The sequence below is a fragment of the Micrasema longulum genome, unplaced genomic scaffold (genome assembly GCF_059751315.1).
Source record: "Micrasema longulum isolate JH-2025_06_02 unplaced genomic scaffold, ASM5975131v1 h1tg000321l, whole genome shotgun sequence".
Lineage (NCBI taxonomy): Eukaryota > Metazoa > Arthropoda > Insecta > Trichoptera > Brachycentridae > Micrasema > Micrasema longulum.
The window spans coordinates 1-16876 of record NW_028277525.1 but is presented as its reverse complement, the minus strand read 5'-3'; the positions used below and the strand labels follow the sequence as shown (position 1 = coordinate 16876).

Here is a 16876-nt window from a genome sequence, read left to right as displayed (position 1 = left end):
ACATGGTATTATATACAAGACACACAATGAAAATAACAAAAACCTAACATAAGCTATACACTTGTGTAGCAGTTGATTCAATATTTGTTTGGGCGAATGAGACAATCCATTTTACTTCTACCTAGCTCCACTATCCATTTTTTATAGCCTTTTTAAACATTTTCTCGTTACTAATTGTTTCAATAGATAGTGGATATATCTATAACATAAAATGCATTCTCCAGCAGAGCAATGAAATGAAATCACCCCTTGCATGTTGCTTCATCGACTACGAGAAAGCATTTGATAGTCCGCATCGACCATCTCTTTGGAAAATTCTCGATGTGTATGGTATTCCTCCCAAGATTATTGCTGTTGTAAAAGCGCTCCACATAGATAGCAATTGTCGTGTGAGAATCGGTAGCTCTTTGACTGATTGGTTCGGGGTCTCCACTGGAGTGAGGCAAGGCTGCGTCCTTGAACCGTTCTTATTCATCATACTGATGGATTTCATCTTATGCAAATCAATACCACCTGATCGAGGTATAGAAAACTCCCCCCTAAAGTTGTGCGACTTGGAGTATGCAGATGATGCAGTTCTTTTTAAAAAGTCTGTTGGTGATTTACAGGAAATTGTTGACACACTGCAGGAAAACTCAACTCGTCTGGGTCTTAATATAATTTTAAAAAGACTCAGATTATGTGCAAAAATCCTGTCCTGACCCTGATCAACCTCTCTATAATAATGGGCAGAGGATTGAGAAAGTTGACAGCTTTAAATACTTGGGATTTTAGATAAATGAGGATGGAAGCATGCACAAAGAGCTCGCAATCCGCCTAGGAATTTCTGAAACAACTTTTAACAAGATGCGTGTTGTCTGGGACTCAAGTCTATACTCGGTCAAAACGAAATGCCGATTATTCAAATCTTGTAAAATTCCGAAGCTTTCGAAAATTTTACAAGAGTCGAAGAAAAAAAAGAAGCTTCCAAGATGTGGTGTTGGCGGCGAGTGCTGCGGATTCCGTGGACGGCCAGACGTACGAATGCATCTATTCTCCAGGAACTGTACATAGGAGAAAGACTGATATCCATGTGCGAGAAAAGTTTCAGTTGAAGAGATCACAGCATATTGTGGGGAATGACGGTAGTGGTAAACAACACGTGGAACTGTCGGTGTACCTGCACGGCTTCTCCGCAGATGGGCGAGAAGGGCACAGCCAGGCCGGGGTCGTCCGCCTCCAGCGCGCGCCCTGGGGCGGCCCGGCCGCCGCTCGCGCCCCACCTGGAGGTGGGGCGCGAGGGCGGCGGGGACGCGGGCGCGCGCGGCCGGCCCGCCGGCTCCATGGGCGGCGGCTTGGGCGCCTCGCGACCTATCTGAAAGACGAAAGAAAAAAATACTTAAAAATATTTATTTAAAAATATATTTGAATAAACCATAGGTAAACTCTTAAAAATATTTTTATCAATTAACGTAGATTACGATGCGAATGTTGATGGATGCAAAAAACGAAGAATGCCGCGAAAGATATGGCACGAAGAAATTTAAGCAATACTGAAAGATAGAAATGGCAAATTATTTTTTTTGCGTATCTCAAGAACGCGGAATCAAACCTTTTTTTAATAAATTAAAAATAACATAAAAATGTGCCTAACGAATTAAACAATATTATATAAAAAAATATTGCAACAGAGAGGGAAAACATGATTGATAGGGGAATATGGAAGTCTAGGCATTCCACAGGGCCTAACAACCGGTCATTGGCTTGTTTAAGTGGCCACTTTACACACTTTGTAACATTCACCATTCTGCCCATGTTTAAACATCTACATTTCCTCAACTCTTCCACCTGTAGAAAAAGCGTTTTCCCTCTCTTTTTCAACAAATTTAGTACTAAATAACTCCTTAGGGAGAAAACCCAGTCAGTCTATAAACATTTGGACATACTCAAAACATTTTTTTAAATAAAATCTAATCATAATGGCACTTGAAAACGTATTTGATTTCATATTTCAGACTAGGTCTCGAAAGTGATATGCACGAAGTCAATACACTTTGATCTGATGCTTCTCATAGGTCCCCGGTTCGTAGTCTCGAATGTAGGACAAGGTGTCTCTATTAAGGGATAATTAACTCAGTTATTAAACAGTTCACGAAATAAACATAAAAAATCTAGTAAAATCAGACTACGCGTTTACGATCTTTGGCACGCACATTGAGTTTTTCTGGGTTATTAAAATTTATATTAAAAATTAAGCTTCACAAAGATCGCATACTTACCTCCTTCCAATTGTTCCAAGAAGCTAAACTTTTAGACATAACACAAATATATTGTTTTCAATGTTTAAAATATATATTTAAGAACCAAAATTTGTTTACAAGTAATTCAAATAGATCAAGTCACAGAAGGAATCGTGCGTACGAAATACGTAAGAAATACCACAACATAAAACGAGGCTCGCACAGAGACATGCATATTTTATAGGCCCAAAAATTTTTATTCTTTTTTTACTGATAATATTTCATTTATGTATTTCATTTGTGTTCTCCCTGTACTGACATATGGCTGTGAAACTTTTGTGTTCACGAAAAAAAATTTACACAAATTATCAGTGACACAGAGAGCCATGGAAAGGAGAATGCTGGGTATTTCGTTGAGAGACAGAAAAACCAATACATGGATTAGAGCGAGAACAAAGATCACCGATGTGGTCCATAGGGCTGCCAACCAGAAATGAAGCTGGGCTGGTCATATAGCCAGAATCACAGACTCTAGATGGACCAAAAAAGTCCTGGAATGGCGACCCAGAACGGGTAGAAGAAGTGTAGTGTAGAAGCAGGCCTCAGACAAGGTGGTCTGATGACATAAGACGAGTTGCAGGAAGTGGTTGGATGTGGTTGGTTCAGGATAGGGAAATATGGAGACTAAAGGGGGAGGCCTATGTTCAACATTGGACAAGAGACGGCTGATGATGATGATTTCATTTATTCCGAACTTTAAAATTTTTACTTCTTTTAAAAAACACGCACTATCCTGGATTCAAACTAAAGATATGAACTTATTTTTCTATGATATATTTTGTTGCCCTTAAATAATAACGAATATTTTTATGTTTTTTTAAATATTTTTTATTTCCTTTTTTAATTACTATGAAAAATACCATATAATCTTTTACAGAATATTTTATTTTCTCTTTCTTATGTTATACAAAAATATTATAACTGCCTATTTATTATAGAAGCAAAAATTCATTAAATTTTCTTGTATACCCAGGCCATACCTTTGTGGGATTTTTTGCTAACTATTTTTACTATCAATATGTATTTCATTGCTATGTAATTATCCTTTATTTTTTTAATACTCTGTTTTAACTCTTATGTATATTATAAAATAAACAAAAAAAAATCCTTTTTTTTTTAAATATTGTTGTATGTAGTAATAACTCAGAAAAATTCAATGTGCATGTAAAAGGCGTGAAATTAACGAAATTCATCTTTGGCATATTTTTTGTATCAGATTATTCTAAGTAGAATTGATCGATCGAAAGCAAAAAATGTTCAATCCTTCAGTGTGTTGTATGTTTGTGTGTTGAAGGGAAATCTCATAATTGAATATTAAGACCAGTTTATTACGTCTGGCAATCAAGGTCGACTCGAGTTTTGACGAGCTCGTCTCTGACTATTGACATAAGTACATAATACATGTAATATATACATTCTGGAAGTGTGAAAAAACGACTCGAAGGCTTTCGCAAACGACAAAAACTACCAGACGGGAAATAATAATTTAATTGCATAATGGTTAAAGTCTTATACTGCCGTTATAAGTAAAGCGGTTTGTGTATTTTGCATTTATTAAAACAAATACTTATGCACCATTATTGTGGAAAGCGTAATTTCCATTTTTGATAAAGAAAGAGCGTAATTTCCAGTTATAAAAAAACTAATTCCGTCGTATTACGAAGAAAAAGCGAAATTTTCATTTATGAAAAACACTACTCCGTCGTTTTACGAAGAAAGCGTAATTTCCATTTAGGAAAAAATTACTTTAATTCAACATATCAAGTACACCTAATTCTTCTAATGATAATGATGTTAGGCATTTTTTGTATTTATTTTATTTTATTTTATCAACATAAACGGCAAATCTGCCTTTTACAAAAATTTATAATACTAACATATTTGGCTTAATATATTTTTTTTAAAACATGAATATCCTTATACCCAAGATTTATAAAAAAAATTAAACCTGAAAATTATACAAGATTTATATTTAAAAAATTAACCTAAAAATTATACAGCATATTCAGTAGAAAGTTTAAACGATTCAAGAATAAATGTAAAAAACAAAATTAAATAATAAAACATTCTACAGTAATACAACAAGAAAATCATACGTACTGTTTTATACAGCTGGGCAAAGTGAACAAAAAACTGTATATATTATGAAATGCATTAATAAATCAAGGTCGACCATTCATTATCTTTGAAAAAGTTCAAAAGGTTTGTTCTATAGGAACAATACCCTCCGCTAAATATATCAGATACGTGGGAATAACTATTGCCGAGTTCATGAAGTCTATTTAATACGGCATTACAAGTATACACTGTCCGTGAATTGATGCTACAAAACGGTGGCACCTGTCTAATCATTCTTCCAGGCACCCTGAAGTTGATGAGAGATAATAGTTCAGGGCAATCTCATATTGAATTTACAACTTTGCATAATTTTAAAAGGTCTATAATTTTTCTTCTATCGTTATGTTTTAACAAATTTAAGGCGGTTCATCCAGCCAAACACAATTTCATTTTCGTTTTAAGACGGTAGTGAGTTTTAAAAAGAGACAGCAATATATTTGTCCGTGCGCGCGGGTGAGTCAAGCTTGGGTAAAGTTAAATACAGTATGCCCGCTAAGTACCCGCAAAAATGAGATTTTTTTTACCTGCATGGTCATGAATTTGAATTTGAGTTCCAATAGTTCCTTTTGAAAACTATAATTACTTTTGCAAGATAAATAATATGTATTATGTCACAGTACGGACTCACGGCTCAATTTATTTATTATATTTGGATTATAAATTTGTACTCACCTATCATTAATTTTCGTATAAACTATTTTTTTTACATCGTTTTTGGAATATTATTTATTCCTTAGTCTTAATATATCAATGTGGTGGACACGATTTAATGCATAAAAAGTATACAAAAAAAAAACAATATTTTATCATCAATAAATATTTTATTATTTATCCAGATACATATCCAATTACATTAACAAATATATTATTGTTGATAAAAAAGAAAGTAAAAAATACCATTTAATTATTAATAAAAGCACACATATTCTATCTAATACTTAACATATTTTTTTGTTAAAGCTACACTTTATTCACAAACAACATAATAAAAGTAAAATATAATATACTTGTTATGTCTTTAAAAAAAAAAAAACATTTATTGAAGTCAAAACACCGAAATTTGCTGGACAAATAAAAACAGAAAAATTACACAGGTAAAGATTATAAACTACTTTATACTACTACTTTCCCTTTTCCGCACCCAAAGTACAACAAGGTACACCAAATGCAGTGTATCTTGATCATTTTATTACATGAACAATCGAACACTCGACCTCGTGCACGGTAGCCAAATGCGCTACCACTATGCTACGGGGCAGACAAAATATTGAAAAAAAGGCGGACAAAAGAATCTAAACTTGGACATTTTAACTAATGGGGTTGAACTCTTTGATAAATACACTTTTCTTGGATCATTACAGATAACAAATTCATGGTAGCAAAAATTTTTATAGAGAAACGTAATAATTATCCCAAATAATAATTTTACATGAACTAGGTACATTTCACAGTACATGTGTATTACACAAACAAAAAAATAATTATGCATATAGATCCGAATAGATCCATAATAAATTAAAAATCAAACACTAGTCTTGAGTTAATGAATTATTTTTTTAAAAATCATTTGCTCTTACGTTTCTGATTGTCTGCACATTTTTTCGCTATTGCCTCTAATATATACACAAGATCCCTAATCGGCATGTTTCGACGATACCTCGGATCGACTAATTCTGGCAAAAGGCAATTTAGATAAAACAATTTCAATGGTTTTAACATTTTATTTTTTCAAAAATCTTCATCTTTTTGGATGTATGTGATATGTAGAGGGCGGTCAAAGCCAGTCTATATCGCAAATATCATACCTGTGCTCATAATTCCAGAAACTATCGCGTGATTTATGTCAATTTTATTTGATTCATTACGATCTGAATGTATCGAAAATATTCTATTGCACATTTCACAACAAATGTGCTATAAAAACCTTTCCGAACTTCAGATCTAAAATTTAAATTTATAATGGAGCACTGTAAAGCATTTTCATGTTTTACGATTTCTTGTAATTGTTCAAAAAAAAACCCTAAATCAATTATTCTTCGTCCACTAATACTAAAATGAGTATTGTCGTCTTCTTTTTTTTTTACGTCCAAACAATATCCAACATCTTCTTCAAGTATTGTTTCAGATACCTGTTGAAAAAATAAAAATGTATATATGGTATTTGCAATATCCAACAGTGCACAAGACAATAAAATAGGAAACATTATATTATTATGTTCAAATTTTATTAACCTGATTGAGTTTTCTAAGAAAAGAACCCTTAATGAGGAAAGCAATTAGCTGTGGTTTTAATATGTATTTTCAATCACCAAAAAATACGAGTTTGACTCAAATAAATATGTAGTTCCAAGAATCAACAGTGCTTATCATGGAGTGTGCATAAATGTTTCGGTGAATTCTATTTTTGATAAGCTAGTGATAATTAACTCAGTAGGTATATAAATTAAATTATTTATTTCATTGTTTGGTAATATTATTACAAAAAAAAAAACTAAAACCAGCACTATATCCAGAATGCAAAGCTGAGATAAGCTTTGTAGAACAAAATAAAAAAAAGTCTTTTATGATGGTTCGCTCATGCGGAACGAATAAATGATGGATGTAGAAGTCGATGAAGGTCGAGAAAGACGTGGCATGATCAAGTACAATAAATATTTGAGTTGTCCCATGTCGGAGTAATCGGCGTGCGCGCATGAGAAGATGCATGAATGTGAAAGAAGCATGCCACGTGTACCAGGACAGAGAGATATAGCGTTCTATTATCTCTGCCTACCCCTTTGGAGAAATGGCGTGATGTTTAGTTATTTAGTTAGTTATTGAACATAGCATAAATATGATGCGAGTATGCCTAAATTTATAAGTACAACAAGTGCTTGAAAGTGGACATATGAATTATTCTCGTGAAGATATATGATGCCAGGATAGATTGGTGTGGCGTTCTACCTTCTCTGCCTACCCCTTTATAGAAATGCCGTAATGACTAGTTACGAGTTAGTTGTTTATAATTAATTATATTAGGTAATTAAATTTATGACAATACATACGGTTGAATGAAGAGTATCGCAATTGTAATTTTCTCCATCATCAGCTTCATTTAAACTACTGGAAACAATATGCTTGTCTGTAGAAGATCTTTGGGCAGCCAATTACCTTTTCCTGAAACACGTTTATTGTTTAGGTGGGTAGAGGTATATATATATATTTTTTAATGCATTAACAATCAACATAACATCGAGTATCCATCAAAGATGTTGCTACATTATCTCTGTTTAAATCACGTCTGAAGAAAAATCTCTTTTCTACTCCTTAATCTCTCCTCCTTCCCTCTTTTTTTTATTTTTCCCATTAAGTAATAGTTTTGATCTAAGGTAATTTATAAACAAATACGTTTATTTCTATTTTTATATGTTCTGTAACATGAATAAAAAAAATAAAACTATTATTTTATTGGTTGGTTGGAAAAAATGCCATTGCAATAAGCCCGCCAATTTACAAATAACATTATGTACAAAACGTTAAATAAATAAATATTTATTGGATAATTCAAGGCCTCGGAAAACAAATCAATCAGTTGGTAATGTCGTTTCAGTTTCTATGAAGCTCTGCGCCTCATATATAATATGCTAAAGAATACTCGATTCCGAAACACACTGTAGTTATACATGCGAAAATATAAAAAAAATTCTTACCTATTTCTTTCTTCATTTATCTTGTCAAATCTCTTGGTCTTGTTACGACATTTATGTTTTCTTGTAAAACCTTTAGATTTAATTGTTTTGGAACCGATTTTTAATTCAAAAACTTTAAAAAATCACAGAAGAAACGTCCCGAAAAATCCGACACAGAAAACACGTCCGTACTCGGTGAACGCCCGAGAGAACTGATACCAAACTCTACGTTTTATATATGATTGATTCTCAATGAAAATACATGATTTTATAATATTAATTACATTTATATTTTAGCATTTTTTGAAAAATAAAAAATACATGTAACTAGAAAAATGTGTGTTGTATAGAGAAATGTAAAAAAAAAAACAATTTTAAAAGTAATATACATAAGAAAGAGCCATTTAGTTTCAACAATTTAACCCAAAATGGACTCTGAAAGAATTGTATTTTACGAAAATAATATGCTTTTTTTCAAAAAACTAACTCATCATCGGCTTAGATAAATAATAGATCTTTCAATGACTACAATAAAAAATATTACAATATATTATCTAAATATAGATAATTTGTGTTGAAAATGTTGAAAAAAACGAAAAGTGCACTTTTCCTTGCAATTTTTCAGTCAAATAAAATTAAAAAAAAACATTTTTACTTCATCAGTTTACTAGATAAATGTTTAATCTTTTATGTGGTTTTAAAAAAAAATTGTTACACTTATTATTAGACTCTAAATTTTAGTTTGAAAACTGCCTTTTTTTGCTCCGCGCTGGATGGATCGCCTTAATGTTTTTGTTAAAAAATCGTGATTTAAAAATTCATGACTGATTCTAAGTTAAAAATTTATATACCTTAAGAATTCACATACCTTTTACTTTAATTTTGTTAATATTTTAATGTTTCTTAATATTTTTGGCAAAATCAAATTTATTTTTTTCTTTATTCAAAAGCTCGCATGCTGTGGACAACTTATAGGCTTACTGGCTACGTAAGTGTTTCTGGTGATTAATTATAATAATAATAATTATGGATAACGTATAAAGCGCCATTTTCGTAATATAATACCTCAAGGGTGCTTTACATAGTGATTATATAAAGATATAAATTTATTTTTAACTTTTTAATTTAAGAAAAATAATGTACTTTGTCACCACGTGCTAAGAATTTATTCAAATGATTTGGTGGCCTTTAAGTTTCTTCCGAAACATCACTTCACTCTCACAGTTTCGGACTTCTGCCGGGAGATCATTCCATGCCGTAGGGCCTGCGACCGCAAATGCACGTTCGCCGAATTTAGTGCGCTGTTTGCGTAGAGGTATAATAACTTTTCCTTTCGACGTAGATGTAGCTGATCTAAGCGTAAGACGTCTGTCAGCTAGTTCAGAGTCGTGCAGTAACTTATACATAAGCCAACAGAGTTTATATTCCACCCTCTGTGGAAAACGTAACCAGTGCAATTTGAATTCCGGTTTTTAAATATGTTTTATTTTATATAGTATGTAAACTTACTGCTTATAATATGATGTTGCTTTTAACCACAGATGTCTGTAAATAGCTGGATTCCATTGAAATTGAGCTCAACTGATAAAAAAATGGCAACACAAATTATTATCAGCGGAAATTCTCAGACATTGCAGAAAACTATTAAGCGAGATACGTGTATATATTTTTTGCTGGTACATAAATACAAATGTGTTAGCCACAAACGGTTTTTTTTCAGCTTCACGTAAGGTTGGCGGGACTGCATTAAAAAAATCTCTCCTGTGCATTTTAAAGTTAAATATTAAAAAAATAAATACATTTTTCACTTAAAACACTTCTGCACAAATATGTATTGTTAATAAAATATTTTGAATTCAATTACGAAGTTCAGTGTTTTTTTTTTTTTTATTTGTTAATGATTCGAAGTTAGCAAAAAAAATCGTTTTTATGAACACGTTTTTTTTAAGTTTTGTAATTTTGAAATTATATCGCCGCCCGTGACGTCCACGAATTCAAGTCGGAGAGTTTTCCTGACATATAAAAGTAGAACCCCGCACCTAAACGCACCTACACGCTAAACGTCGAAAACCATGGCTACCCGGAAACCGGAAATATATCAGAACGTTATAATTGATTGGTTATTGTAAAAACGTGTTCAAGTGAACCTGTGACGTTTCAAAGCAGTTAATTTTTGTAATTTTTAGGGCGCGTAAAAAAAAAATTTTACACCCCGCAGCACTGATCTTCCTACGAAAATTGAATGTAAAAAAAATAATTTAACACTTTGTATCCCGGAGCCGTGTAAACACGTGATTATATAACCATGCGTTGTGTCCCGGTCCCGTGTTTTCACCTGCTGTCTAAAAAAGTGCATTTTATTGACATCTAGTGACTTTTATTAGTACTTTTCCGCTGCTGGAAACCACGTGAAAATACGGAACCGGGACACAACGCACGGTTATTATAATCACGTGTTTACACAGCTCCGGGATACAAAGTACAAAAAAGGAGTGAGGCCCTGTATAGGTGCGAACATTGCAATGCGCAATGTGGCTCTAGTTGGCAAAACTATCATACAAAAATGACAGGGCACAGGGTAAATTCTATGTGTATTCGGCTGGTACTCAAAGTGTTAATAGTTCTGCATCAAAAGAAATATTTACACTTGCTCTATCAATATCTCGAAAAGGATAACTTTCTAAAAACCTGACGAGAGAAATTTACACCGTAAGAGTGATTTGCCGAAAGCCGTTCAACGCAAAAAAGAAAATCAATGCAATCTGCCTATTTGTAATGTTGAAAAAAGCAGCTAATTCGTAACTCACGGACCAAAGGTCCGTGGTTCGAATCCCACTCTACCCCAACTCGATTCCATTTTCTAATAGTGAGTTATTTACAACTCGTTGAGAATGGCCCTCAAAATTGAATATTTGGGTAAATCATAAGAACGCAAATATTTCTTTTTTTTTTTTTTTTAAATGTTAAAGAAAAAGTTAATCTGCAAGAATATCAAAATACGTTATTTTTTCATTATTCTTTTGAACCTTGAAATAGGGCACACATAAAAATATTATTGTGTGTGCTCTAATAATAACTACGTACATAATATAACAAATTACAACAGGGGTAGAGAATACCTTAAATAAAGGAATATGCAAGTCTAGGCATTTACAGGGCTTATGACTTGCAATTGACTGGTTTAAGTGACCACTTTTTACACACTGTGTAACATTCTTGTTTACAAACTGTGTAACAATTTGTTAATCTTAATGACTCCCGAGGGGGTGAAATCCAGTCTTTTGTCTACAAACATTTGGACAAACTCAAATATTGTAATGAAACCAACATGTCCAAGAAGAAGTTTAAAAATTGGAAAATTGTTTTCAGGCGTTGCCTAGTATGTGAAATAATTCAGCCAGATGAATCTCTTCACTACAATAAAGGTTTAAGCTCTTTAACTTCACTAAATTCAACTAATGGAAGAGTTGAATAAATATGGATGTTCAAACATAGGCAAAATGGTGAATGTTACACAGTGCCACTTAAACCAGCCAATGACAGGTCACAATCCCTGTAAATGCCTAGACTTCCACATTCCCTTATTTAAGGTATTCTCCATCCGTGTTGTAATTTGTTAATCTTAATGACTCCCGAGGGGGTGAAATCCAGTCTTTTGTCTACAAACATTTGGACAAACTCAAATATTGCAATGTACATAATATATTTCATTTATAAGTTTTTTTTATACATATTTCTTAACCTTCTGTTCGTATCTTTATATCTATATATTTTTCTTCATAAATGTTTTTTCCCTTTTCTTAATAGTTTTTTAATGCCTAATATAAAATAGAATTTTGTGACTTCCGCTTTTTTTCTAAATAGGAATCATTTAAGATAGTTAACTTTTAAAATGCTGTTACCTACGTTACTATTCATACACTCCATATGCATATATATCTGTTTGCCCACACTTTCTTCATCCATTCGTTTTTCATGATCAAACCCATTTTAGTAATCCGTTATTAAAAATCTTCTCAATCATACATGTCTCTGATTTGCACTTTCGTCTGCTTCGATAATTCGTAACACTCATACATCGATCTCCCGCATATTCTTCAAAGAGATCGCACCGCTGCAATCAGCTTTACCCTTCCTCTGCCAATTCCATGTTTCACTTCCACACAAGTGTCGAGACTGGAGCTACTTCTGCACACTGCCATTCTGGCTTCGATTGACATATTTGATTAGCAATTTCTGTGCCGCTGAGTGCGCCGTTCATTTTGCTGGCCACATTCTCTTCCCTTTCGACATCTTTTGCTATTTTTCCATCTATTTAAAATATGCTTCCCAGATACACAAATTCTTCTACTCGTTAAGACAGAAATGTTCTCTAGTTTTAATTGGCTCGTGCACATGGAACCTGGATTAATTGTTTCCAATTACCGGAGGCGTCATGTTAAGCAAACCGTAGGTTCGTTATATTATGAACGTACATATTATATCCGACTCGAAGGACCATGCAATGTCTCGGGATTAATTGGTTACATTTTCTTCATCTTGTGTCTACTGTAAAACAGAAACAGTGTTATTATTCCATCGCATTTATGAAAGAGTGTTTGCTTATTATTCTATTTGAATGAAGTAAAGGGGAATGCTTTCAAGGTTTTATATTTTGTGTTCTTTATAATGATAATTAAACCTTGAACGATCTGCCATTCAAAGAAATGTGCAATACGCTTTGTACAATTTCATAAAGATTTCAGGATTATTATTATATTTATTTATCCGCACATATCTATCTCTTTTAGTTAAGTTATTTAGAAAACATACTATACATAACTTTATATAACATTCCCAGAGTTTTTGGAAAAAAAACTCATTTTGGGACAAGCGTATGACAATATTTATTTAAGTTCTGCTTATATAAGGTCTTTTTTTTATTTTTATTTATTTATAATTTTTAAAAATCCGTTAGGGTTACATTAGAAATTTAATAATGTCTAGTCATTTTATGTCTCGTCTAGTCTAGTTAGTTCAGTCATCATATGCTTTTTCAGATTGATTTTAAATTTATCTCCATTAAAAGTTTTCAAGTAGTAAGGTAGGTCGTTGTAGTGTTTAAGTCCATTATGTAGTATTTTTAACTGTCCTGTGTTTGTCTTTGCTTTTTCAATATGATAAGTGTTGTTGTTGTCTGGTGTTATATTTGTGTATGTCAGCATTTTTGACTAATATTATGTCGTCGTCTTGTATGTTTCCCAGTGTTATTTTGTGCACAATTTTTAAGGTCTCAATTTTAGTCAAGTAGTTTATGTCAAACTGGTGTGTTTTTTTGTACAGTTCAGTCGTAGAGGTCAGGTAGGGTAGGTTGTATGTTAGTTTAAGAATTTTATTTTGTTGTCTTTGTATTCTTGTTATGTCTGTCTTATTACCTGATTGCATCACGAACATCAAGCAAGGATCTTGAAGGACATTTTTACATTTTCAACGGTTATGTCAATTTTTGATATATTGTAAATTAATGACTTTACATGAATATACAAATAATTATAAGACTATTTTTGTAATTCAAAGCTAAAAATAGTATGAACATATTGGCGGCCTCCGTGGTGTAGTGGTCAAGACGCTTGACTCACACACAAAAGGTTCCGGGTTCGATTCCCGGTGAGAACACAAAAAAAAAAAAAAGTGATTTTTCTCAAGCCTGGGTGTTCTGCGATGTAATTCACCACTGTAATTGGGCCTCCTGGTGTGTTGTGGTGCAAAAATAAATAAATAAAACAGAGATGAAGAACTTTTAAAAGGAGAGAATATAGAAGTCTAGGCATCCACAGACCCGTCACTGGCTGGTTTAAGTGGCCACTTTACACACTGTGTAACATTCATCAATAAAGTATCAAAAATTAGATATACATAATAAACATTCACTGGATCGAGTATCAATACCAATATCAGTTAGGTTCATTTTTACAAAAAAATGAATAAAAATTTTGATCTTACGATATGATAAAATATTACAATTTTGAGGGTATATTAAACTGACCATAAATGAATAACAATGAGATTTTTTTTTGTGTGTTTTTATTCACAACAGTAAATAAAAACACACAAAAAAAACATTATTTGTTGTTTTCTTTTTAATTAAGTAATTTTATTTTGTAAAAGGCAAGTATCGGCGATAAAAAGAAATCATAATATAAACTAAGGAATATTTCTAATTTCTACTGGCAACCTAGTGAGTGTTTGTTGTAGCCGTATTGTGCCTTTTGGCGATTTCCTAAAAATGGCTTCATGAATATATTATCAGATCTGCACAGACTTCGGTATACTAAAATCACTGAAGTCGTTCGCTTCAATGGGCGCGTCTGAGAGAAATCCCTTTTTATTGGACGATGAATCCAATTGATTCATCTCCCGAGTTTGGAAGGAAGAAGATCATTAAACGACTCATTGGTTAATATATTCAGCTCAAAAACAAAGCGAATTCAATGGCCATATTTGATTCCTGACTTGCCCGTTCAAATTTTTCTTACTCTTTCCTCCCGCCCACTGGTAACCATTTCTGTCCGAAATAATATCAGATGAGGACCTTTAATAACATCAAAATTCACCCTAATTTTGAGGCCATGGAGCATACAGACGTCTTACTTCGGACAGTGCGCAGCCCACATAGGAACCATATTTAGATGAGTTTGTTTGTAATGTTTCAATTATACGCCTGAATCAGTGGATAAACATTGTTCAAAGTAATATCATGTATTTATAAAGTAACAACAATTTCAAGTGGTTTAAATGTTTTTATTTTTACATAGAGGTTTCAAACCGTCTTCAATTAAAAGTCTGGAATTGAGTTATTCTGGCACGTCAGCGTTCAACTTACAATGTTTCAAATTTGAATTTAAACATTCTTTCAAAAATTCTTACAGTTTTTTTTTTTTTTTTTAGCACCACAACAGGCCAGGAGGCCCAATTACAGTGGTGAATTATAACACAGAATACCCAGGCTTGAGAAAACTCACAATTATTTTTTTGTGTTCTCACCGGGAATCGAACCTGGAACCTTCCGTGCGTGAGTCAAGCGTCTTGACCACTACACCACGGAGGCCGCCTATACGAGTATAGCATAAAAACATAACATAAAACCGGATAAAATCCATAGTCTGCGTATTGTATACTGATTAAATCAATTGAACACATACATATATATACACACACATACATATACACATACATAAACACACACATACATATAAAAACACATAAATATATTTATTTATTTGACACTTTATAAACATATACAATAAATATACATATAAGGGCGGGCCTATTGCCTTAAGGCAATTTCTTCCTACCTACCCAAACCGTTCAGTTTGAGAAAATTATAAATACATGGACATACTAAATCTTATAATTTTGTACAAAAATTAAAAGCAAAGATTAACAAAAATAAATGTATACATAAAAAAAAATAACACTATACTATGAAGAGAGGAGAGGGGATGGGAAGGAAAGAAGAAGGATAAAGGAACAATTTAAATATTTAGATAGTGACATTTCAATCTTGACTTAAATGTAAATAATGAAGGGGCAGTAAAAATAATGAAAAATATACACACACATACATATACATTTATACACACACATACATTTATTTATATATATATTTACTTTTTAAAGAGAAATACTAGAGTTCTTATTATTTACTCAAATATTTGAATTTTCAGACCATTTCCTAAAAGCCGTAAATAACCTGTGCTGAAAAAATGGAAATCGAGTTGTGGTAGAGTGGGATTTGAACCTGGGACCTTTGGCCCGTGAGTCCACAATACTACCACGGGACTACCGCCCGGTTCATATACGTACATACTAACATATATACGTACATAATATACAGGCATATACTTAATTTACTGGTAATTTGGCTGATGTAATCAAGCAGTTATTTTTTTAGATTTTACCTGTTGATTTTTTATTTCTGTAGAATAGGGAAATATCACATATTAAGAATACTGATAAAAATACATTAAATGGATTTAGAATAATTAATTGTATTTGCAAAATCAATATGGATATTGTAGAGAAATGTTTTTATACATAAATGTAAAATAGAAATTCAATAAAAATACGTTCGTAGAAAAACGAGACTTGTGACGTCAAGATTCGTAATATTGTTCTACACAAATTTAATGGCAGGAACAAATAAACATGAATCGTGACGTATTAGGGCGTGGCCAATGTATTAACCGTTTTTACGGGAATTCAAAATTACAAATTTAACAGCGTCATGCTACTAATAATTACTGGATAGTATTTCATAGACCTATATTACTTTAAAAATGTAAAAAAAGACATGATATTTCCCTATTGTATGAATTCAAAAGAGAGTTCCAGAGACTAGTTCTTCTAGAGGAAAATAATACACACACCGAAACACCTGTACTTTAAAACATTTCCGAAGAAAAAATAGCGCGGATAATAAATTGATAAGACCTGTACTTGTAAATATAAATAAAAACAACGCGTCGCGTCGCATCGCGTCGACAGTGTCGACACCGACATCGTCCCAGAGTAAAAAAAAATCACATAGCATTTTTTTAATTGGGTCAAACTCGCTTATCATTTTTCCCGAGAATATGAAAAGCGACAGCGCATCTACAAGTCAGAATAACAATGCATTATTGCACTCTGATCTTGTCTCATAAACACAGATACGAGCGTCGGTCGTTCGCGGCTATTTCCAGCTGGCACCGCCCCGATCTGCGCCGCGTTTTATTGTATCCAGCGAAGTGTCGGGTGTCGGGGGGTCAGCGCATGCCGAGGCCGAGGACA

The 16876-nt window shown here is 32.8% G+C and overlaps 1 protein-coding gene and 1 long non-coding RNA gene across 2 annotated transcripts in view; both read right to left on the bottom strand.

Annotated features, from left to right (window-relative positions):
* LOC148282516 (phosphatidylinositol-3,5-bisphosphate 3-phosphatase MTMR4) overlaps positions 1–12620 on the bottom strand; it is a 62355-nt gene extending 49735 nt beyond the window's left edge. The window contains exons 1-2 of the mRNA XM_088224929.1: positions 12541–12620; positions 1160–1354 (exon numbers count right to left, since the gene is read on the bottom strand). Coding sequence (XP_088081055.1) covers positions 1160–1324 — 165 coding nt within the window. The 5' untranslated portion in view covers positions 1325–1354; positions 12541–12620. The remainder of the gene's footprint in view (positions 1–1159; positions 1355–12540) is intronic.
* LOC148282517 (uncharacterized) lies at positions 4774–8847 on the bottom strand. Its single transcript, XR_015822074.1, has 3 exons — positions 8087–8847; positions 7442–7553; positions 4774–6526 (listed from the first exon to the last, which is right to left on the bottom strand). It is a non-coding gene; the product is annotated as an uncharacterized LOC148282517 (long non-coding RNA).
* Positions 12621–16876: the final 4256 nt, after the last annotated feature.